At 42.4% G+C, this 24,086-nt stretch overlaps 1 protein-coding gene across 5 annotated transcripts in view; it reads left to right on the top strand.

Moving 5' to 3' along the window:
- Positions 1-24,086, top strand: part of LOC149180289 (sodium-dependent phosphate transport protein 1, chloroplastic-like) — a 614,698-nt gene that overhangs the window by 324,595 nt on the left and 266,017 nt on the right. For all 5 annotated transcript variants that reach the window (XM_089416010.1, XM_089416005.1, XM_089416006.1 and 2 more), the window contains one exon: positions 21,359-21,574. In XM_089416010.1, coding sequence (XP_089272136.1) covers positions 21,359-21,574 — 216 coding nt within the window. The remainder of the gene's footprint in view (positions 1-21,358; positions 21,575-24,086) is intronic.

Consider the following 24,086-nt stretch of genomic DNA (forward strand, 5'->3'; position numbering starts at 1 on the left):
AAGTAAATCTTCCATGTAGGCTACCCATTGGAAGTAGTTAGTGCTGTCAAGAATGACTTGGCATGGACTTTCCATTTTTTTAAAAAAACTGAAGCTGAAGATGCTGAAAGTAAGTGTTCCAATGGATAGATCTCGAAAAAATAGGCGGTTTTAAAAAAAACGGCTCTGAAAAAGGCTTCCGGATGAAGAAGTTATGGCTTTTTGAAAAAAAATTGTTGAAGTTGCCGGCAAAGTGCGCGAATGTGCGGGAATGAAAAAAATCCGCCCCCACAAAATGGAGACTTGAACCCAAGACCTCTACTCTCTTAAAATAGCTTTGAACCAATTGATCTATACAAAAAATTTGAGAGAGAGAGAGGGGGGGGGCCGGGCCTTGGTTTGCGTGCTTGCCTTGAGAAACCTCTTTTTTTCCTACAAAACACAAAACACAAAACCCAACACGAATATGCAAAGAAAAACGAACCTTGCGGCTCGAAGTTAGCTTTAGCCAAAAAACTAGAAATTTTAAAAAAAATCTCAAAGTTAGGTTTATTCGAAAAACTAAATATTTTTCTCAATGTTTCTGATTTTCCGAGATCACACTAAGGTGCAGGGAAAAGAGCATACGCATGAGAAAAATCCTTCCTTTCTGTTTCTGATTTGCCCAGATCGCACAGAGTCGCAGGGCAAAGAGCATACGCAGAAATGAAAGGTATAGATCCGGTTTAAAAAAAAGGCTAAATAAACCGAAACCGAAATAAGCAGAGAGAAAATAACAGTAAACTGCAAAAAAAACACTGTATACCTCCCGATCTGAAAAATGACGCAGCTAGGGCTACCGGAAACCTTTTCGCGTGAAACGAAAGGGGTTCCTCACTGGAACAGATGCTCCGAATGCAACAGAGCAGTCCTCTCGGCCCGAAAGCAGTCAGAAACAGCAGATCTAGGAAACGACAGCCGCATGCAGTTCTACCGGCTTCAGATTTGGATCACCAACGGACGCGGCCCTCAAATAGCTCTGATACCATGTAGGAATTTACAGGGTAAGTTCCACAGAAAGAATACCAAAAGGACACCGCTCACAACCAGATCTCAAATCAATACACCAGTATTTTTGACGTGGTTAAAACCCTCAGAGTGCAAGGAGGGAAACAGTCCACGGCCTGTCCCAACGTGGGTACTACAGGCAATTTATTAATCAAAGAATGAAATTTTACATAAGAATTGTAACACCAAAAATACATATGTTGGTGATGATAGATCTCTTAGTGTTGTAGGGGCTGGAACTATTCATCTAGACAATGGTCAATTTAATGATGTATTATGTGTTCCTACCTTATCCTGCAACCTTCTATCTATATATCAGATAACTCATTCAGGTGAAGGTAAAACCGTTGAATTTTCACCTCATGATGTTGTAATTAAGGACCTAAGAGATCCTAGACAGATTTTAGCTACTGCATTGTTGATGATTCTACAAGGTTGTATATGTTTAACAACTTTGGGTCATAAACTCCTCTCTGTATTTGTTGCTCATAATGATGAAGTGAGCAAACTTTGGCATGAGCGATTTGGTCACTTAAACTATCACTCCCTTCAAAATCTATGTAAGGAAAATATGGTGACAGGCCTTCTATGGTATCTTGCAGAGATGGTGTTTGTTTCAGATGTGTACTCGGAAAACATCATTGGGATAGTTTTCAAAAACGTGCCTCTTGTAGCATGCCTCAACCCCTTTACATCTTGTGCACAGTGATTTATGTGGTCCACTTCCAATTGTTTCATTCTCTGGCTACAAGTATTTCTTGACTTTTATTGATGATTTCTCCAAACGCACTTGGGTATATTTCTTAAAACTCAAGAGTGAAGTCTTTAACATGTTCTTGGCCTTTAAGGCCTTTGTTGAGAAACAATCTAGCAAGGCCTGTATGTCTGCCAGTGATGGTTGAGTCTGTCCTCTAGCCTCTGAGATCCTCAACTCAACTGCCCATGCAATGTCCCCGTGTCGTAAATCTGCCTCCATCCTATGGGTCGAAACTATCTGAGATGGGTAAGACTACCAGTTTGCCATCCGGCCCAATGAACTCCATCTCTGGCTTCCTCCAATCCGTCGTGACTCGTCCAAGGGAATACAACCACTAGACACCCATCACCATGTTGGTGTCTGGCACATCGACCACAAAGAAATCGTCTGTCATCGAGTAGTTCCCCATAACTATTGTCAAGGAAGGCATATATCTAATGCACGTATGGTACAGTCACCTGGTACTAGGACTGAGAAGCCCTGGAACTCAGTTGTGGTGAGTCCCCTCCTCTGGACCAATTGGGCATCTATGAAATTTTTCATAGATCCACTCTCAAATAGCATTGAAACCCTTTGTCCCTGTACAGTGCCTCTAATCCTGAGTGTCAAAAACTTGGGAATCTCGCATAAGGAAGCGAGAACTCCCTCTGCTGGGGCGAGGGACGCACCACCCTGTGGAGGTGGTGGTGGTGACATTCTGTCTGTTAAACTCTCGCCATCTGCCCCACCAAAGTCTTGCTCCACCTCGTCCTCCTAGTCACTGTCAGAAAAAACCTCAATGTAGTTTGCTCTCCCAGTAGTGCACCGATGGCGTGGTGCCCAGGGCTCTCTGAATGTGAAGCATAGCTTCCTCCTCCTGAGGTCCTTCCGTGTCTCCTCATCTAACTACCCCCTCCCCTATATGGTCCTCTATTGTGGAGGTCTAGTCTCATGCCCCTTTCGTGGGAAAGGGGTCTGTGCAGGAAATGGTGCTCTAGTCTTGGGGATGGCCCCCTATAGATCTTTGGCACACAAGACTACTTCTTGCAGCATGGAGGGTCTGCATGACTTCACTAGTCCACGCAGAGGCTTAAGCAAGCCCTCAATCAAGGTATACACCCTCCTTGCCTCAGATAGATCCAGGACCATCACTGACACCTGCAGAAAATCTGAGAAGTACTGCTCTGGGTTGCCTGTTTGGCGCAGTTGGGTCAGCTCTCTGAAATGAGCCTCCGGATCCCTCTGATCAAATTGCTCCACCACCCTCCTGGTGAAGTCCTCATAAGAAACTACGTGGGCATGCCCTAGGGTGGTCAAGCCATGAAACCACCAATCATGGGCTTCCCCCTCCATGTGCAGCGTGGCCATCTTAATGGCTTCCTGCTCTATCATCCGGTTGAGTTGGAAGTAGGTGTCCATCTTCTCAACCCAAGCCCTGGCCGTGCACTTGGCAGTGCCATCGAAAGTAGGGAAATACATCCTCCCTATGGTCCTCTGCAGCTCGTAGTTCTGGGTCCCTTGTCCTCCATACCCCTTGTTCTTCTCACTCTGCTTGAGCTTGCAGTAATCTCTGAAGGAGAGGGCTTCTTTAAAGTCTTCATCCATAGACTACCACTCTCTGAAGTAATCTCCCATCTGAGGGGGGTCTTCCTCCCTTGCAGGCTTGATTTGTTCCACTAGCACAAAGGAAGGTAGTGTAGCACGAGTTGGCACAACGGATGAAGGGCGCTACGCTGTTGGTGAGGGATGATCGAATGGCTGAGAGGCCCCAGAAGTTTCCCCAAACAGAAACCCTCTAGGCGTGGTCCTCTCTCTGATCTGCGACTTGATCTCTTCCAGCATGTCTTTTTGACCCATGGCCAAGTCACTTAGGGCTCTTAAAAGGCTGTCAAAAGCCATCTCGTCCCTGCTCTTGGGTTCTGCCATTTCCTCTTCTGCTACTGCTTCCCCCCTGTCCTCCGTATCTAGAGTAATCCCTAACTCCCTTTCTCTGCTCCTATACCTTTGTCTTCGATAGGTGATGTTTTGTTGGTCCTCTTCTTTCATAGGAGACAATCCCCACAACTGAGCCAAGAACTAGGCTTTGATACCACAGTAATGATCCTAAATAGGAATACAAGTGATATTAAACAAATAAACTGTGCAACAATTTATAAAACGAAATTCACATTTAGGCATTCACAAAAAGATGCAAATGTGGAACTTTTGAGCCATTTTATTAATTTTCTGAAGGCCAAATACAATAGATGATGGAAAGGTGCACCTGGGCTTGTCTCAATAGACAAGTAGGACCAAAACCAGGTGGGAAAATAGTTGAGTTGAAGGTTGCCCAACTGCTGCACCAATCTGCACTGCGCTGCCCAAAAACCTGTTGCTTTGTTGAAGTCCGAAAGGCTGGAAAGTGCACTTATACTGCCCGGAAAATTGTATGCTTTTAACCCTGGACTCCTTGGCCTAAACCCAAAAAAACACAAAAGGGATTTTAGCTGGTTTGGACCTCTGATTTTCAATCCCCTTGGAGCCTCACCTCAATTGTAGCTGCAAAACTCGGCCTGCTAGAAACTGCCTGTAAATCCTCCTGAAAACTCCTCCAAAGTGTTGAGTTCACCCTTGCTATCCAACCCCTGACTTCCCGGATGAGCTCTTGGCCAAAATCACCTGCTCCCAAGCTCCACGAAAATCTGCTAAGTGGCCTCTGCACTGTCCCTCAGCCCAACAATTCGGACTGCTAGAATGTTGGCTCAGCTGGCTGTAAAACCCAACAAGAATGTTGGTCTAGTGCTGCTACCTCAACTCCCTAACTCCCTGACAAGCAATATGATCTCTGTTGGCCTCAATCTCCCTCTGCGTGTTTCCTAGCTACCCAGAAATACGCACTTCTTGCTTTGCGCTGGTTGGTGGTACTATGTCACTGCCCGAAACTCTTGAAAATCCTCATGGAACAGCCTCCCTAGGGCAGGGACGGATGGTCCCCCGAAGTAGAGGATGAATAACCCGCTTGAGAAACTCGTGGCTAAACAGTCGGTTGACTCAGCTAAACAACAGAGTGAACAGTTGAGTAGTTGTTTGCAAATGTCAAAGATGAAACCAAAATGAGAGTTGATCTCTCCTTATAACTCCTTGGGCCTCCTTAGCCTCATGTGGGCCCCTCCATCCACCCATTCAATTTTCCCTCCAAGTATATCGAATGGCTAATTCGAACTCCCATGTGGGTGGCCCCCACATTCCACTAGCAACTAAATAAAGTCGATTTGGCCCCTAAGTCCCTAAGTCGAAAGTGTGGGGTCCTCTTCCTTAGTCAAAAATGTCCAAAATTGTGTAGCAGCACCCTGTTACTAATGTGTTTGAGAAAGGACATGACACAAGCGGGAGATTCAACCTTACCTTCGGGGGACTTCGAGTAGCCCCCTAGGAAGGTCGTTCCACAACACTTTGAGGAGTTCCAGGGAGTATCTACTATCTACAACACAATCATTCAACTATCTTCAGGGAGTGTTTCTAGGCCAACAGTGGAGAACATGCAGTAGAGGAAAGAGCTACTTTGGGCCAGCCATTAGCCGAGAAGCCAGGGAATCTGAAGGACATCATTGGGCCAGCATTCAAGAGTTTTGGGGCAAGAGAGGGCAGCAAACGGGCAGTTCGAATTCCAAGCTTGGAGGACAGCACAGAGAGCTAGTCTAGTCAATTCGTGGGTCTTGAGGGGGAGAGCTACAGCCTGGAATCACATCTGCAAAGGAAGGAGATTCATAGGAGGGATCATCTCAATTGTTTGGGGCATTTTCCAAGAGGTTTTACCGCTTCATTCTAGTAGGCCGAGTGTTGCAGTTGCAGTTGAGGTTGGGCTCCTTGGGGGTTGAATTTCAGAAGTTTAAACTAGACCAAACCCTTCCCGGGTTTTTCTGGGTTTTGGCTAAGGAGCAAGGAGCTGAAATCTTATAATTTTCTGAGCACAAGAAGCAGTGATTCCAGCCCTTCGATTTCAGCAGATAGTGTAGTTTCTGGGCAGTGCAGTTCAATTTTGGTGCAGCAGTTGGGGCAGCCTTCAGTTCAGCATTTGCTCGCCTGGTTTTTGTCACGCTTGTCCATAGAGACAATCCCAGGTGCACCATTATATTTTGTCATTGTATTTTTCCTTGAAGAATTAATAAAATGGCTCAGCAGTTCTCTATTTCTAGCGTTTTCATGGGTGCTTGATGTAAATTTTGTTTTTTGATTGCTGGACTGTTTGCATGCTTTGTTTATCACTTAATTTCATGGTTAGGAACATTACACTCTCTTTGTCTCTCCACAAGTTCGCTTTCCTCCAAGGGGTGTGTATTCCTCTTGGGGTGGCCCTCACTTTCCACTAAGAAGTCAATTTGCCTTATTTTCCCTATGTTCAAGCCTTCTCAAGTCAAAAATGTGAAGTGGGGTCCTCCTAACCCACTTTTCCTAAGTCTATGATGACAAAACTTCAAAATTGGCAAAATTGGTAATTACTTAGCAAAAATGCTAATTAGGAACATCACATTTTCATATTTGTGTGTAAAGCGTTGGATTTATATAGAGGTGCGTGAATATATATGTTTTTCTTTAAAATTTGAATATTTTATGTATTTTTTGGTATATCGGTTTTTTTTACTGGTTCTAGTCCAGTTCCAACTGGTCCCTGATCTGGGACCATTTTAATGACCAGTCCGGTTCTGTTATCATTGGATGCTATTTTATTAATATTTGCTTACTCAGTTTTTCCACATTGCATAGGATAGAAGTGTTCACCTATTATATTGATATTGGAGTACACATTTTACACATGCATATACTTGTTACAATGGTTAATATGCTAATGTGTAATGCCATTCTCTCCTTTTCCTTGAGCTGGATATTTTTTATTGGCATAATATACAAGTTACCTGCGTCTTTTCCAAAGAATCTTCGAGATTCAAACATAAGAAATTGCACTCAACATGTCATGTCCCCATTTTTATTCTTCTTCATAGTACAACCAGGGTGGATTTCCAGGGTAGAGGATGGTGAGGTCAATGGAGAAGGTTTATGTCATCGGGGATTTCAATAGAGTTTTGAGGAGTTTTATGGGATCTGTTGGCATTCGCTCGACATATTCCATCATCCGCACAGTTTGCCTCGTTTTGGTGCATTTCGACAACTTTCAAAAAACAGAGTTATTATTGGGTTTGACTTAACTAATTACGCTTAAGGTGGCATTCCGGGAGGAATACTTGACAAAACACCTCAGTGTAATAGCCCGTTGGAATCGGGACGAGAATATATACATGATGGGATGGTTGGATGTGAGTTTCAGTGACATGAGGAGACATGGTGGCCAATTTACCCTTTTCCCACATTAAAAAGAATATTTTAATTAAAATAAAAGAGGGAAAAGTGCTCCATGATTAAAATAATAATAAAATAGGAGGTTCTAGAGGAGTCCATCAGATCTATAAAAGAGGAGGAGCAAGCCATTTGAGGACATCTTGGATTGAGTATTGTTTCTTTTATGAGAACTTGAGAACCCGGTTCTCTACTCCATTGGTAGCCCCAGGATAGAAACCCTCGGGTGATTTAGAGAGATTAGGTGAGCACCCATCTTCCCTTGGTGGATCCATTCAGGGTTCACTGGTTGCAATTATTTGATTTTTAGTGTGATTTGGGAGGCCCATTATGGAATTATTGTAGATCTGTTAAGGCCAACTATCTTAGCTATTTTGTTATTCCAGCATATAAAACACCAGTTTATATATTATAATAAAGCTGAGATTGTTTCTGCTTATTGTGATTATAGAATTGCATGCATTTTATATGTTCTATTTTACACGACAATCTTCTCTTTATGAATATAATTTTTATCTGGAGGATTTTTTAGTTAAAATTCAAGTTGTTCCAAATTTATTTCAATTGGGACATTACAGTGGTATCAGAGCATCGAGCTTGGCTTAGCCTGCAGGTTTTCAATCTTTGATTGTAGTTGTTCGAGGGTTTCAAAGGTGCCAATATTTCTTTTTTTGAAAATCCCAAATTGTCGGATCTTCAATATTAGATCGACAAAATGGCTGAGTCTGGATGAGGGTTGAAAGCATCAGAGAAGACATATCTGCCAGGGTATTATGGATCGTTGGTGAAGATATCTCCAGGCCACATTGATCCAAAAGTCTAGCCAGGTCTATACTTCCATTATCAAATTGTTTCTGGAATAATTACGACCCATTGAAAATGGTCTCATGGATGATCACTGTTTGGCAATTTTAAAGAGGGGATGTGAAAATCATTTTGACAGGTTGTCGTAGGAAAACCTCAAAGGTCGTGATTTAATGTAACGAAGTCCATTATTGCCATGAGTCGAATCTGAGGCAATATTCAGGGACAAATTCAGATGCTGGCTCACGTTAAATAGCCAAGTCCCCTGTCCAAGTGACGGTGACGACATTCGATAATCGTGTGGTCCACGACAAACTTTTTGCCAACATCCTTGGGCCGAATCACACCATGGCTCAATTCGATCTTGGAGACAAATTTGTATTTTGTGTGGGTTCTGTTCTGGAGGAGGTCGCAGTCTAATCTGAGAGGCTGGGATTTAGCCGTCAACGTTTGAACATCGAAGTCGCAGAGTGAAGGGCCGCATCATCATATTTATTGAGAGTCGAAATCGTGGGCATCTTTGTGCCTAGGCTGAAAATTTGAAAAGGGTTGTGAAATTATTGTGAAAGAGCTGCCCTCTATTATTCGCAACAATTTTGGGTGTTTGTCGAGGTTTTTATTGGAAAAATCCAGAAAATCGACGTACCACTCCCATCAGAGGGATCCAAGTTGCATCAACAGAACTCAGGCATTCAAGATCGACAGATGCTTTGACATTAACTGAACATTGGTTAATGTTGGATCGATATGCTATATGAGGAGCACTAGGAATCAAATTTGCGAGCCACGGTATTAAGTGCGTGAGCCCCGTGGCAGATGAAAAGAGCGGCGAGAAAATCGTGTTTGGAGCGACAAAGCTATATTCACAAACCATTTCTGCATGACCTAGCATACCTATGCGTCATCATAAATATATGTGCGCACCAGTGATGATAATATTGGCGAGATATTTCCGATAATCTTAAATATCGCCGAGAAAATATTGCAATATTTTGGCTCCTGAAAATATAGCGATATTTCCGAGATATCACCGATATCTCGACAAAATATCGCGCGACGATAGAAAATATCGCTGGGCAGGCTAGGCCGCGGCTAGAAAAAGGGAAATTTGTCTTTTTTTTTCTTCATTTCTATTTCTGAGTGTTGGAGAAGGAAGGGAAGAGTTTTGTGGTGGTTGTCAAGGAGGGATTGAGGATCAAGCAATGATTATCACCACCAACTAAGATTTTTTTGTGGATCAAAGATTGAAGAACAGTAAGACAAACTTCATTTCTTCCATTAACATGTATGTTCTTAAAAACCCCTATGTTAATGATTTTTTCATAGATTTAGGGTTATGCTTGCTTGCCTCTTTGCCTACCAACATTTTGTTTCTTTGTTTTTTTTTTTTTCCATTTGCTATGATTTTCATGCCCATGAGCCAATGCAAGGGTTTTCTCCATATTTGGATAGCAAGCTTCATTTTTTTTTCAACTTCCTTATGCACCCTCTTATTGCCATTTTTCATTCACATTGCAAAATGCAAATAATGTAGTAATTTTTTTAAATGAGGTGGTTATTACTTATTATTTTTTGTGTTGGGGGTTTAATGCCAATTTTTTGTGCCCTAGGTTTGAATTAGTTCACTACAAATGTCAAATATGCCAAAAGCCTTGGACCCATTTTGGGAGTATGGGGAGGATGTTGGTGGGGCAAATCGGGCATATATATCATGCAAATTGTGTGGAACCAAGATGTCAGGAGGGGTTACACGATTGAAATACCATCTGGCTAGACTCCCTACACATGATGCAGATGTAATGCCTTGTATGGTTTCTAGTGCGGAGGTTATACAAAAAACTCTTGAAGCAATTGCTGAACAAGACAGAAAGATAGCTGCTAGGGAGAGGGAATTGGTTTCAGATAGATAGCTGCTAGTTTGATTTGCTTGGCTACATATACGTTTATAACTCATGATGATGAGATAATTTCATATATGTGATATTATTTTGTTTGAGTCCTTGATTGGACAATTATCAGGGATCAACAGGATTTGGTATCGCCTTTGAAGTTTGATGTATCATTTCTATTTGACATCATATATATCAATGCTTTCTTCATATTTATGTGCCAATGTGTTTAGTTCATGTTATTATTGCTTTATATGTTTAAAAATCTGAAAAAAAATGAATATACTATGCATTTTTTATGCTTGCCGATATTTGTCGATATTTTCGCCGACATTGCCGATAATATGTTTTCTGGACCCTCGCCGATATTTTGCCGATATTGATATTATCAACACTAGTGCGCACTTCCTGTAGAGTGCTATTGCAGAGTTCGTGAGACCAAGGATCAGAGAATTATGCTGACGTTCTTGTAATGCATAGGGATGAACTATTTGTAGGCATGTCAAGGGGGGTCAAATTCATGACAACCAGAAGTCCATTCCAGTCCACAGTTGCTCAGAAAAGGTGGCTGGTCATGCAATAGAGATGACTGTGTTGAAAGGAATTGTAGTGAAGGGGAATCAAATCACCCTTTTTCCAAATTCTGTCTACAAGGGAAGGATCGTATTACTGGAGTATTAATTTCAAGTGACCGTGTTACATTTACCTCTATTGGCCAGATTGGGCAGTTGATGTTGTACTTATACGTAAGCTCAGCGAAAGTTCGCTGGACTAATTCGCACCAGAACTAAAGACTGCTTCTACTGTGCGAATACCCATGCCTAGAGAGCATTTTCTGAGTTGTGTTGGTCTTAAGCTGGTGGGAGTGACATCTTAAGGGACTCATATCAAGGGCTTCTTGCTAGCCTTGTAGTCTAAGCCAGTGGTTACATTTTTGGACAATGTATCTCTGCTTCACATATAGGTGGTGTCTCTTAGGAGAGTTGCAATATATCTTCTGTAGCAGCAACTGCGTACCAACTTATAAAGCGGTAGCAGAACAGGTAACAAAAGGAAATGAAGGGGTTGTTTCTTGAAGAGCACTCCCGCTGATGATATTTAACCATATGCAATCCAGAGATACATATTTCAGACCCAGAATCTCTGAAGACAACTTCATCATCATTACTTAAGAAAGCGCATGGTCCAGATTCTTATAACCACTCCATAAATTCTTCGTATTTTGGTTGTATAATTGACTGTTGTGTATTTTTTTGGGTTTGTATGTTCATAACTGCCATATCAATCTTTTGTTCTAAAGCATCAAATATCATTCTTCACCTTATTGTCAACCTCTATGTATTGATATCAAAGCCATTTCTGAGTTGTGTCATAGGGAGCTCCTGTTTATGTATACTTGCTATCCATTGTAAAGATAAGCAAGGACCAGCTATAGTTGTATGAGTGATGCATGTATTGCTACTAGTTGTTAGCCGGATGTATTGTCTTCATTAAGCTAGACCATGGGGAGGTTCACAAAACTTCTGAATGAATGGAACGACACAAAAATTAATTCCTTGGACCACCATGAATCATTGGACTAGAAACCCAAGCAAAACAACAAACCTTTATCAAGAGGGGTCTATGCCATTATTCAGAGAGAGCAAACAAAGGATGTGTAGGAGGGGTAGGTAAGAGGACACAAGATTTTTTCTCTTGGAACAGATTTGAAGCACACAGGGGACACATGGAAGGTTTTGTTCAAACTTGATGAACTAGATGCCCTCATTTTCAAAGTGAGCCAGTTAGAAGGGAGAAACTAATTTGGGTGCTAAAACCAGCTATGCTTGCTCTCATACAACCCAAGTTCTTGGGGGGAGCCTTGTGAAGGGGTTAGACTTCCAGTTGCATCTTGTCTCAATCACATCATGAGACTAACCGCCCCTAGAGCTCCGTACAATGATGATGTTATGAGGCGAGTTTTCAAGCTGATAGTGGATACTTTTCAGGACTTAGACAATAGTGTGGGTCCTACATTTGGGAAGAAGCTTGAGATTTTAGAAGTTATGGTCGTGACTATGACTTATGAAGTCATGTTTGATTTAGAGTATGATGGAATGATCTTGCAGATGTTCCAATGCTTCTTCAACATTAGGAAACATCATCCTGGCAGAGTCATAGCACGCATGCAATCCATCTTATCTTCATGTATGAGAGGCCGTGATGCCATCTATCGGGAGTTGTAGTCTCGATTGTTGTTTGTTTGGAGGAGAGAGCAGTTGGTCTCACCTGCTGCTTTTGATCTAGCTGAGAGGTTGGTTGAGTAGAACATTGGGCTGTTTAGGAGACAGTTGACCAAGGAGGAGCAGCTCAGGTTTGGGGGCTCATGCAGCAAGAATGAGATGAGGAGGAAGGGACTTTGCTTCATCTGCAAAGGGCATTGGGACCTAACCACTCATGCTTGAGTGACACTGAGGAGATGACAGCAATAGAGAAGGGAGATATTCTTTATGTCTGTCAGGAGGAGGACTCTTCGTTGGATGAGTCCATGGGTTCATACGATGATACTAGAGGAGCACAAGCAGTCATGTGGAGTTGATGACAGTAGCCAAGATATGCATCCATGTGGGGTAGATGAGTATGAGGAGCAGTCGATTGTTCCCATGTGGGAAAGAGATCAAGGAGTAGACGAGCGGCTAATAATTCAACATACAGAGCACATAGAGGAGCATGAGTCATGTCGAGTCATTGACATCAGGACAAATTCATATGATGAGCAGTTCATGGGTCCTAGGAGCGACATTCAAGATAGTGTTTCACTAGTGATGAGTAAGCATGAGCAACATATGATGGAGTGTGAGTCAATTGAGGAGGATGAGGTGCACAGTATGCATGATGAGCCTTCTTGGGAGAGCCAGTTGGAGATTCATATTGAACCCGTGATGGTGGAGGATGAGCAGCGACCCTTGGGGTCAGCCATTGATGAGGAGCAGACAAATGTACAGACAGCTGGCCAAGTGACAGTATTCGCTGACACTTGTCCTCAGGAAATGCTGGAGTATGATAGGACATTTTGGCAGGAGATTGGTGGACAAGAGGAATGTGGAGTTTCCTACTAGGCGAGGGAGATGGCAGTGCATCCATCTTTGGGACTACCCATTGATGAGGTGCAAACAGATGTAGTGGCAGCCAGACGAGTTGCAACATTTTTAGGCAGCAGCCCTCTCTAGGAGTACATAGACGGGGCTTGCAGCACAGTTTGCCCACTTTTTCCCATTAGAGGGAGAGAGGCAGGATTTCTTGGACATGTTTTGATTGTCCAGGTAGAGCATCAGGAGTTGAGCATGGACCAGTTTCAGCATAGCAGACATATCCCTTGCACAGGTGTCCATGCATTGGATTGGCGAGAGATCATGAGATAGTATCCTTTTGATGGAGTATCATTTTTAGTCAGGAGCATTGTATTGCAAGAGCCCTCAAAGGTGAGGGATATCACATGCTTCAATTGGCTGCATGTAGGTTGGCCACTCATTAATATTTCAGCATGACATCAGCATGATGAGATTGACCTTGGTCTATGCCAAGGGTTGGATTGGGGAGAGGTGATGAGTTGGTATGTGGTGGATGGAGCAGCATTAATAGTTGGAGTTGTAGCACAATACGAGCCGTGGAGCATTGATGCTCCTTCTTGTTGGCATTGCGTTCCAGGAGGATTTGTTGATGCCAGCTTCAGTCAGAGACTAGTCTGGGATCTGGGCATTGAAGTGTCCGTTCATGGTGGGCTGACACAGAAACAGAGCATCTCCCAGTGGTTCGTATGGGATCCTGGCATTGGGTCTCAATTGCATTGGGCCACCAGATTGGTCCACAAATTTGAATTGCTTAAGGGCAAGCAATCTTGGGGCCGGAGGACTGTCATGTCCCCAATTTTATTCTTCTTGATAGCGTTGATTTAAGGTAGCATCGGATGTGCTCTTGCGATGAAAATTAGTGGAGAGGCTAAAACACATGAGATCTCCAAGACCCAGAAATGGTTTGGGCAGATTCTAACCGGTTTAGGAGATATTAAAATAATTAATATTTTTAATGGAGTTCCTAAGTCTAAACTTACGAAAAATAAAATATTAATGGGTATTAATATAAACTTGGGTTAGAAGGTTCCAAAAGACATGGATCAAGCCAAATATAATCTTAGCCGTTGATTAGAGATGTAATCTTGACCATTGAAGGACCAACAGGAAAAGTATAAGAGGAGGCTTGAGGGTCAGTTGGAGAACACATCACAGTGATCAGTCATTCGATTTTCTAGAGCGGGGTTTGCTAAGAAAAGTCGAATTAGTGATCAATTTGCAGAGGGGGGTAGTGAGTACTGGACAGAGAGGCAAAGATAGTGTCGAGAGACCAGCGCAGAGGTCAGAGGGCCTGCGTCATCCATGCAGAGGACAACAGGAGTGACGCAAAAGGCCGTAGAGGTTGTGCAGTGCCTCAGAGGGCTGACGTAGAGGCCAGGAGGGCTGACGCACTGCTTCAGTTGTGCTGGAGAGGGTTTTGTGGGGCAGATTTTCTGAATATTTGCTTCCAAATAGAGAGGTATTACTGCCGGTTATTTTTCTCTGTCGGGTGAACCAGTTTGGCACCCAGTTGTACTCAAGGATATACTGCATAATAAATAACCCTTAGAATTGTTGCACCGATTTTCCCAAGTTGGGTTTTTCTGGGGACGAGTCATCCAAAAATAACGATGTGACTTGTGCGTTTGCTATTTCTTTCAGTTGTTGATATGTACATGGTCGAAACCGTATTGTGTTTATTTTGATGTTCATATGTTTAAATAACTTGTTTGTAATTAGCAAGTAGGAGAAATAAACCAGAAGAATACAGATAAAATTTCTAATGGTTAGACTTAGAAATTTCAACATGGTATCAGAGCGTGGTTGTAGATCACAGGAGAGCTGAAGGCATCAGCTGAAACAGAGAATTTGTAGCAGAGACAATTGTCCCGAGTGACATAAGTTGTTCCTAGCAAAAAAGCGGCGAAGAAGGGTTGACGCAAAGGGATTGCGTCATCGGTTCGAGCCAAAGAGAGGTCAGCGTAGAGGATGAGAAGGGCAGAAAAAGGCTCACGAAGAGCCACGCAGAGACCAGGAGGGTTGACGTAGTTGGCTTGGGGAGCATTTCAACCAGCGCCAGGATTGCGCAGAGCCTAGAGGCTCAGTCCTTCGGTTGCTAGGGCTTAGGAAGTTGTGGGCAATTTGCGAGGAGTGAAGCTGGTGGGGTGTTGTTGGAAGAGCAACACCTAATAGGGCAAACCAAGGTAGAGGGAGTCGCTACCGAGGCAGATTTCTAGCCAAGGAATCCAGATCAGTGTTGCAGGTGCATAGGAGATCAGAGAGGTGCGACTTGACGATTGGCAGGCAGATTTCCAGGAGGGAAATCGAGACTCAGAGGGAGTCTAGCAGAGAACTTCTAAACGGAAAGTAGCGACTTAGAGGGAGTCAAAGAGAGAACTTCCAGAGGGAAGTAGAGACTTGGAGGAGCAGAGAGATGGCCATGAATGAACTGAGGGATCAAGACAGGTTGGACGGGGCATCCAACTTTGTGGTCTGAAAGGCCAAGATCCTATCCATTCTAGATAGACATCGCATCAAGGCCTTCGCCTTGAGAACAATGGCTATCCCAGTTGACTCGACTCATAATGAGAAGTACGAGGAGGCAATGGCTAAGGCGAAATGCATCATCCTTGATGGGGTCAAGGATCATGTGGTCCAACATATTGCTAAGAAGGAGACGGCAAAGGAAATGTGGGACGCCTTGAAGAAGTTGTACAAGCATACTTCCTTGCAGAGGAAGATGTTACATGAGAATCAACTGTGGTCATACCAGATGCAGAAGGGGGAGTAGATAGATCACTTCCTCAGGATATTGAAGGAGATCCGGGACCAACTGACTTCAATAGGGGCCACGCCGGATCAGGAGTTGATGGTGAGAACTGCTCTAAACGCAGTCTCCGAGGATTGGAATACATTCGTCCAGAGCATTCCGGGAAGAGAGAATCTTCCAGATTGGGAAGAATTGTGGGCGGCTCTTCGCCAAGAAGAGATCAGACAGTAGAGAAATACGGGAAGTAGCAACAAAGGAGTTCCGATCGAGAAGGAAGAGGAAGAGGATGCAACTCTGGCATCTGTAGAGAAGCAGGAGAAGAGGAAGAAAAAGGACCTCTCCAAGGTCAAATGCTTCAACTGTGGGAAACTGGGTCATTATGCGAACTAGTGTCCAAGGAAGAAGAACAAGGGAGAGGCGTCTGACTCCACGACAACGCAAGTGAAGGCAGAAAAGTAGGTAGAGGAGGATGACGATTGTGCCATGAGTGCTCATGTACCTCTAGAGAAGAGGTGGGGAGACATCGAGCTGTAGTCAGGAGGGCTACAGGTGATGAGGGGCAGGATCCTTGAGGTACCCAACCTCTTGGATTATACCTTGCTACGGGAGCCCCGAAGAGAGAGTAGCAGGACTAGCAAATGTCGGTAGAGATGGATGCGGATGAAGCGACAGAGAGTGCTACAATGCAGTAGTCCTGGGCAACAGAGCTAGCAGACTGCAGCAATGCGAGAAGCACAAAGGAGGTTGCAACAGTGCAGGATGGCACAGAGAGGTTTGTAGCTGTGCGAGAGGCAGTAGAGGGAGCACTTGTTAGTAACAGAGAGAGCTTCAACATCGGGAGTGTTTCTAGCCTGACAGGGATGTCAGTAGTTGGGTGGCTCAGTTACTTACTTCTCAGTGATTGAGTTGTAGTGCAGTAGTAGTTGGTAGTAGCACGATGCAGCATGATGAGAGGCGGTTGTAGTGCAGATGCAGTGTTGGGAGAAAGGACTAGCAGCAGCACGGATGCAGAAGGAGCTACCATACGGATGCAACAGTGGCAGTGGCATAGCCATGGGAAGCGCTACAGGATGCAACAGTGCATAGGATGTTGGGCAGGGAGGCCTAACATCAGCACAAGTACCGATGCCATGTAATCAGAGTGATGCTCAGTGTGGAGTATTACTAGAGCACAGTTCTCGCTAAGAGGGAGTGTTGATTTGGGGTAGCATCGGATGTGCTCTAGCCATGGAAATTGGTGGAGAGGCTAAAGCTCATGAGATCTCCAAGACCCATAAATGGTTTGGGCAGATTCTACCCGGTTTAGGAGATATTAAAATAATTAATATTTTTAATGGAGTTCCTAAGTCTAAACTTATGAAAAATAAAATATTAATGGGTATCAATATAAGATTGGGTTAGAAGGTTCCAAAATACATGGATCAAGCCAAATCTAATCTAGCTGTTGATTAGAGATGTAATCTCGGTCGTTGAAGGACCAATAGGAAAAGTATAAGAGGAGGCTTAAGGGTCAGTTGGAGAACACACCAGAGTGATCAGTCAATCGATTTTCTAGAGCAAGGTTTACTAAGAAAAGTCGAATCAATGATCAGTATGCAGCGAGGGGCAGTGAGTACTGGACAGAGAGGCAGAGATAATGCCAAGAGACCAGTGTAGAGGCAGACGCAGAAGCCAGAGCAGGCCATGCAGAGGCTCGCTGAGACAACGCAGAGGCCAAAGGGCCTATGTCATCCACGCAGAGGGCAGCAAGAGTGACACAGAAGGCTTTAGAGGCTACGCAGTGCCTCAGAGGGCTGACGCAAAGGGTTTTGAGGTTGATGCAGAGGCCAGGAGGGCTGATGCAATGCTTCAGTTGTGTTGGAGAGGGTTTCATGGGGTAGATTTTCTAAATATCTGTTTCCGAATAGAGAGGTATTACTGTCAGTTATTGTCCTCTGTCGGGTGAGCCATTTTGGCACCCAGTTGTACTCAAGGATATACTACATAATAAATCACCCTTAGAATTGCTACACCGGTTTTCCCAAGTTGGGTTTTTTTGGGGACAAGTTGTCCAAAAATAACGGTGTCACTTGTGTGTTTGCTATTTCTTTCAGTTGTTGATCTGTAGATGGTTGAGACTGTATTGTATTTATTTCGATGTTTATATGTTTAAATAACTTGTTTGTAATTAACAAGTAGGAGAAATAAACCAGAAGAATATGGATAAAATTTCTAACAGTTAGACTTAGAAATTTCAATACAGTACAACCAGGGTGGATTTCCACGGGAGGGGATGGTAAGGTCAGTGGAGCATCAGGGATTCCGATGGATTTTTGAGGAGTTTTATGGGATCTGATGGCATTCGCTCGGCATATTCCATCATCCAGACAGTTTTCCTTTCGTTCCGGCGCATTTCGACAAATTTCAGAAAACAAAGTTATTTTAGATATCATTTTTGGGATTCAACTACGTTAAGTAAGTCATTCAAAGTATGACCATTTCCATGAGAGGTAGTCGTAAAGTGACTAATTTCTCATGATTTTTGAATAGTTCACTTAGCACTCATTGCATCGGGTGATGCTCACAGGGGTGAAGAAGTGGGATTGAAACTAGTGAAATGTGGAGAACGAATCACATAGCATCAATCATCACTTCCGGGGCTTGCACCCGGTAACCAGGACTTCCCAGGAGGTCACCCATCCCAGAACTCCTCTGGCTCAAGCGCGCTTAACTGTGGAGTTTTTCCCCACAATCAAGCCCACTTAGCTTGCTACCCCATTTGCAAAACCTTAGCAAGTATTGTGCCTCATGAACCATTCAGGTAGAGATCCCTTGACTCTTTTTGAATTTAAGTATGGGGGATTTTCGCAGTGCATTATATTAGATATCATTTTTGGGATTCAACTGCGTTAAGTAAGTCATTCAAAGTATGACCATTTCCATGAGAGGTAGTCGTAAAGTGACTAATTTCTCATGATTTTTGAATAGTTCACTTAGCACTCATTGCATCGGGTGATGCTCACAGGGGTGAAGAAGTGGGATTGAAACTAGTGAAATGTGGAGAACGAATCACATAGCATCAATCATCACTTCCGGGGCTTGCACCCGGTAACCAGGACTTCCCAGGAGGTCACCCATCCCAGAACTCCTCTGGCTCAAGCGCGCTTAACTGTGGAGTTTTTCCCCACAATCAAGCCCACTTAGCTTGCTACCCCATTTGCAAAACCTTAGCAAGTATTGTGCCTCATGAACCATTCAGGTAGAGATCCCTTGACTCTTTTTGAATTTAAGTATGGGGGATTTTCGCAGTGCATTATATTAGATATCATTTTTGGGATTCAACTGCGTTAAGTAAGTCATTCAAAGTATGACCATTTCCATGAGAGGTAGTCGTAAAGTGACTAATTTCTCATGATTTTTGAATAGTTCACTTAGCACTCATTGCATCGGGTGATGCTCACAAGGGTGAAGAAGTGGGATTGAAACTAGTGAAATGTGGAGAACGAATCACATAGCATCAATCATCACTTCCGGGGCTTGCACCCGGTAACCAGGACTTCCCAGGAGGTCACCCATCCCAGAACTCCTCTGGCTCAAGCGCGCTTAACTGTAGAGTTTTTCCCCACAATCAAGCCCACTTAGCTTGCTACCCCATTTGCAAAACCTTAGCAAGTATTGTGCCTCATGAACCATTCAGGTAGAGATCCCTTGAATCTTTTTGAATTTAAGTATGGGGGATTTTCGCAGTGCATTATATTAGATATCATTTTTGGGATTCAACTGCGTTAAGTAAGTCATTCAAAGTATGACCATTTCCATGAGAGGTAGTCGTAAAGTGACTAATTTCTCATGATTTTTGAATAGTTCACTTAGCACTCATTGCATCGGGTGATGCTCACAGGGGTGAAGAAGTGGGATTGAAACTAGTGAAATGTGGAGAACGAATCACATAGCATCAATCATCACTTCCGGGGCTTGCACCCGGTAACCAGGACTTCCCAGGAGGTCACCCATCCCAGAACTCCTCTGGCTCAAGCGCGCTTAACTGTGGAGTTTTTCCCCACAATCAAGCCCACTTAGCTTGCTACCCCATTTGATTCGTTCTCCACATTTCACTAGTTTCAATCCCACTTCTTCACCCCTGTGAGCATCACCCGATGCAATGAGTGCTAAGTGAACTATTCAAAAATCATGAGAAATTAGTCACTTTACGACTACCTCTCATGGAAATGGTCATACTTTGAATGACTTACTTAACGCAGTTGAATCCCAAAAATAATATCTAATATAATGCACTGCGAAAATCCCCCATACTTAAAAACAAAGTTATTATTGGGTTTGACTGTACTAATTACGCTTAAGGTGGCAGTCCAGGAGGAATACTTGACAGAACACCTTAGTGTAATAGCTCTTTGGAACCGGGAGGAGAAGATCTACATGATGGAATGGTTGGATGTGAGTTTCAGTGACCTTAGGAGACATGGTGGCCAATTTACCCTTTTCCCGCATTAAAAAGAATATTTTAATTAAAATAAAAGAGGGAAAAGTGCTCCATGATTAAAATTATAATAATATAGGAGGTTCTAGAGGAGTCCATCAAATCTATAAAAGAGGAGGAGGAGGCCATTTGAGGACATTTTGGATTGAGTATTGTTTCTCGTATGAGAAGTTGAGAACCCGGTTCTCTACTCCATTGGTAACCCCAAGACGGAAACCCTCAAGTGATTTAGAGAGATTGGGCAAGCACCCATCTTCCCTTGGTGGATCCATTCAGGGTTCACATGCTGCAGTTATTTGATTTTTAGTATGATTTGGGAGGCCCATTGTGGCATTATTGTAGATCTGTTGAGGCCAGCTATCTCAGCTATTTTGTTATTCCAGCATGTAAAACCCCAGTTTATATATTATAATAAAGCTGAGATTGTTTCTGCTTATCGTGATTATAGAATTGCATGCATTTTATATGTTCTATTTTACATGACAATCTTCTGTTTATGAATAGAATTTTTATCTGGAGATTTTTTGAGTTAAAATTTGAGTTGTTCCAAATTTATTTCAATTGGGACATTACACAACGCTAGCCTTTTCAGTAAAACATTGAATTAACTAACTCTGACATTCAACTTTGGAAAATCTCTTGACACTCGTGATGGAATATTTATCACAAAATTTCATAACTCGTCTTTGTTTTGGTATTGAATCAGAAATATTTAACAGATTTGCTATTCTTGTGGTTTGTATCACATTCTCATTTTCCTGTATATGAAAAATGTGCGTGATGTTGACACAGTCAAAGGAAATGTTTGTAGTATACTGATATACTAGAACTTTTACATAATATTTTTGAAGTTACATTACTTCGAAATTATTTCCCTTGCAAGACTTTCTATGGTATATATTTTGGTAGAAGAAGTTTTTTCTATTCATGTCACTCCTAGCACTGACTTATAAATCATTCAATCTTAGATAGAAAATAACCTTCTTCCTGAGACTCTGTGAAGACAGACATTGATGCAGGTTCTCGAGTCCACTACTACCATCATAATTTTTTGCTTGTCTAGTGACCCGGATGTTGGAATGTATCTCACTACAGAGATTTGTTGTTTATCATTTTGGAATCGATTCTTGTCTTTCTTTCATGTGAGTTATTTATATCCATTTTCTAGTATGTGACCTTTACTTATAGTATTCTAATAAGTCTTTTCTATCATGTTGGGATCTTTCTACATTCTAGGGAGTTGCTATGCCTGCTATGAGCAATCTACTGTCTAGGTGGGTTCCTGTTGAAGAAAGGAGCAGATCATTGGCATTTGTGTACAGTGGGATGTATCTTGGTTCAGTGACAGGATTGTCCTTGTCTCCAATGCTCATACACAATTTTAGGTGGTCATCTGTCTTCTTCTCATTTGGCTCCCTTGGTGCTGTTTGGTTTGCGTTGTGGCAGAGAAATGTAAGTATTTTTCCAAACATCCTCGTGTTTTATGGAAAGTTTTAAGAAATTTGTTGATTATGTAGGTAGACATATGTGCATCACCATAATTTATCTTCTTACATTAATTTCTTAGACTGAAATTTTTAATAGGTATAAAATCATAGAAGCAGTTTTTGTCAATCCTACAAAGAAACAGAGAATATTTCTCCCTCCCTTGTTGGAACAGGCTTCCAGGAATAACCTCAAATGATTTATAAATAGGCTTATCGTAATTCTTCTGAAAATGAATTTGTCTACATCCTATGAAATTCGTGTCCCCAAATCAGACATCCATTGAAATAGGATAGAGAGATTCATTAGGCTTAGGGAAAAGGTGAGATCAATGAAGGATGATATAACTTGAAAAAAAAACTTTGGGAAGCTTGAAGAGAGTGGATGGTATGCAGGGATAACACAATAATAAGTAGCTGGGAAGGCCATGAGTGGTTGCGGAAGCTTGCCTATAGGGAAAGAGGGAGTTAAATTCTATTTATAATAGACCGTTAGAGCCCACATCTGTATAGAAATTTTGAATCAGAGAATGAACCACAAGGTTCAGGATGAAGCACAAGTTCATGCAAGGGTAATAGCATATGAGTATCAAAATCACATTGTGTTCCATGTTACCCAATCCACCATCCCCACTTACATATGCCATTAATAATTTAATACATATTGAATACAAAGTCCAGATACATCACAGATATGCAAAAAATTCACCAAGGTTCTGTAATGTCCCTTTCCAATCCATAGTAGTGGAGAGAGTTGGAGTCATAGCCTACCATGATCCCCATAGGTTGTCGACAATAAAAAATGGGTTGCAACAGGTTAATTAGTAGATATTATCTTAATAATTAAATAAAAGGTGGTAAAGTCACCTTAGAAAAAAAAGTGACCCATGGTATTGGTATTGATTACCACCCATGGTTTTCTAAGGGGGAAAATGATTTTAAATAGAAGAAGAGACTCAGGGGGAGAACATGCGAGATTTGATTTGTGAATTGTCGTAGAGCTCGGGTAGCTATTGTGTGAAGGAGAAACCCTTGAGTATTCCCAGTTTCAGTGTGGAAATACACACCCTAGCTGGTGGTGATTGGTTTCGGTGGCTGTGCAACCACCCTAGCTAGTAAAGAAATTGATCACTCCAAAGGAGGATGAATTGATTTTTCAGGGAGGTTGATTTATCAGTCTAGGAGGAGATTGACTTGCCTATCTAGAGAGGCCGAATTTCCAGTTTGCACAAGGTCAAATTCTATTTTATAAAGGCCGAACTTCTTGTGTTGCAGGGGCCGAACTTTCACTTCAAGTAGGAGGCTGAATTATTATCCCTGAGGGCCGAATTATCATTTTAAGGAGGTCAATTTATTATTTGCAGAAAAACTGAGTTATTGTGTTAGGAAGATGAATTGCTAAGAGCTGATGCGCCAGGCATTAAGGAAGGACAATCTGACATTATCATCTTATGCGATGTTCCCACTTAGCAATTTTGCTAAGTAAATACATTTTTGCACAATTTTGGTATTTTGACATGATGGACTTAGGAAAAGTGGGTGTAAGGCAGAAAATTTCACCAACAACATACCAATCAAATTTAAACTAAATTTACCAAATTTAATTGCAGATACATACCTGTATATCCAATTTGACGCCGATTTTGGGATGTCATTTCTCCGCTCCTGCTGCCAAACCAACCATTTCCTCCCAGCCTATCTGGGATCAACCTATCCGGTTCCTAGATCCAGAAGACTTCAAAATTGAGGTCTTCTGGCCCCTGTGCCCAAAACCCCAAGAACAATGCTCAAATCTCGATTTCTCAATCAATTCCACCCTTAGAATGTTTATTTGGGGTAGCATTGGATGTTCTCTAGCCACAAAAATTGGTGGAGAAGCTAAGGCACATGAGATATCCAATACCTAGAAAGGGTTTGGGCAGATTCTAAATGGTTTGGGAGATATTAAATTAATTAATATTTTTAATGGAGTCCCTAAGTATAAACTTAGGGAAAATAAAATATTAATGTGTATTAATATAAATTTGTGTAAGAATGGTCCAAAATTCATGGATCAAGCCAGATCTAATCTTAACCGTTGATTAGGAACTTAATCTCGGTCGTTGATTTGTCAATGAGAAAAGTATAAGAGGAGGCTTGAGGGTCACTTGGAGAAAACACTGAGGGAGACCAGTCAATGCAATTTTTGGAGCGAGGTTAGCTGAGAAATTGAACCAGTGGTTTGGTGAGCAGTCAGGAGGCAGCAAGTATGAAGTAGAGAGGCAGGATCAGCCACTAGAGATAAGTGTTGATGTAATATCCCTTATCAGGAATATTCCTCAAACACAAGCAAACTCCAACCAGAGATGGACTGGGAGGGCATTTACCACATATGTTGCCTCTGAAAAGAGGACGAGATCTAGGGGCTACCTAGCCCTTTCCAGACTCTGTCTAAGAGTATAGGAGAACACACAAGTGGTATAATAGCAGAGAATGCTCAA

The sequence above is a fragment of the Pinus tabuliformis genome, chromosome 3_2 (assembly GCF_031772625.1).
Source record: "Pinus tabuliformis cultivar Carrire ecotype Pingquan chromosome 3_2, CPIR1, whole genome shotgun sequence".
NCBI classification, from domain to species: domain Eukaryota; kingdom Viridiplantae; phylum Streptophyta; class Pinopsida; order Pinales; family Pinaceae; genus Pinus; species Pinus tabuliformis.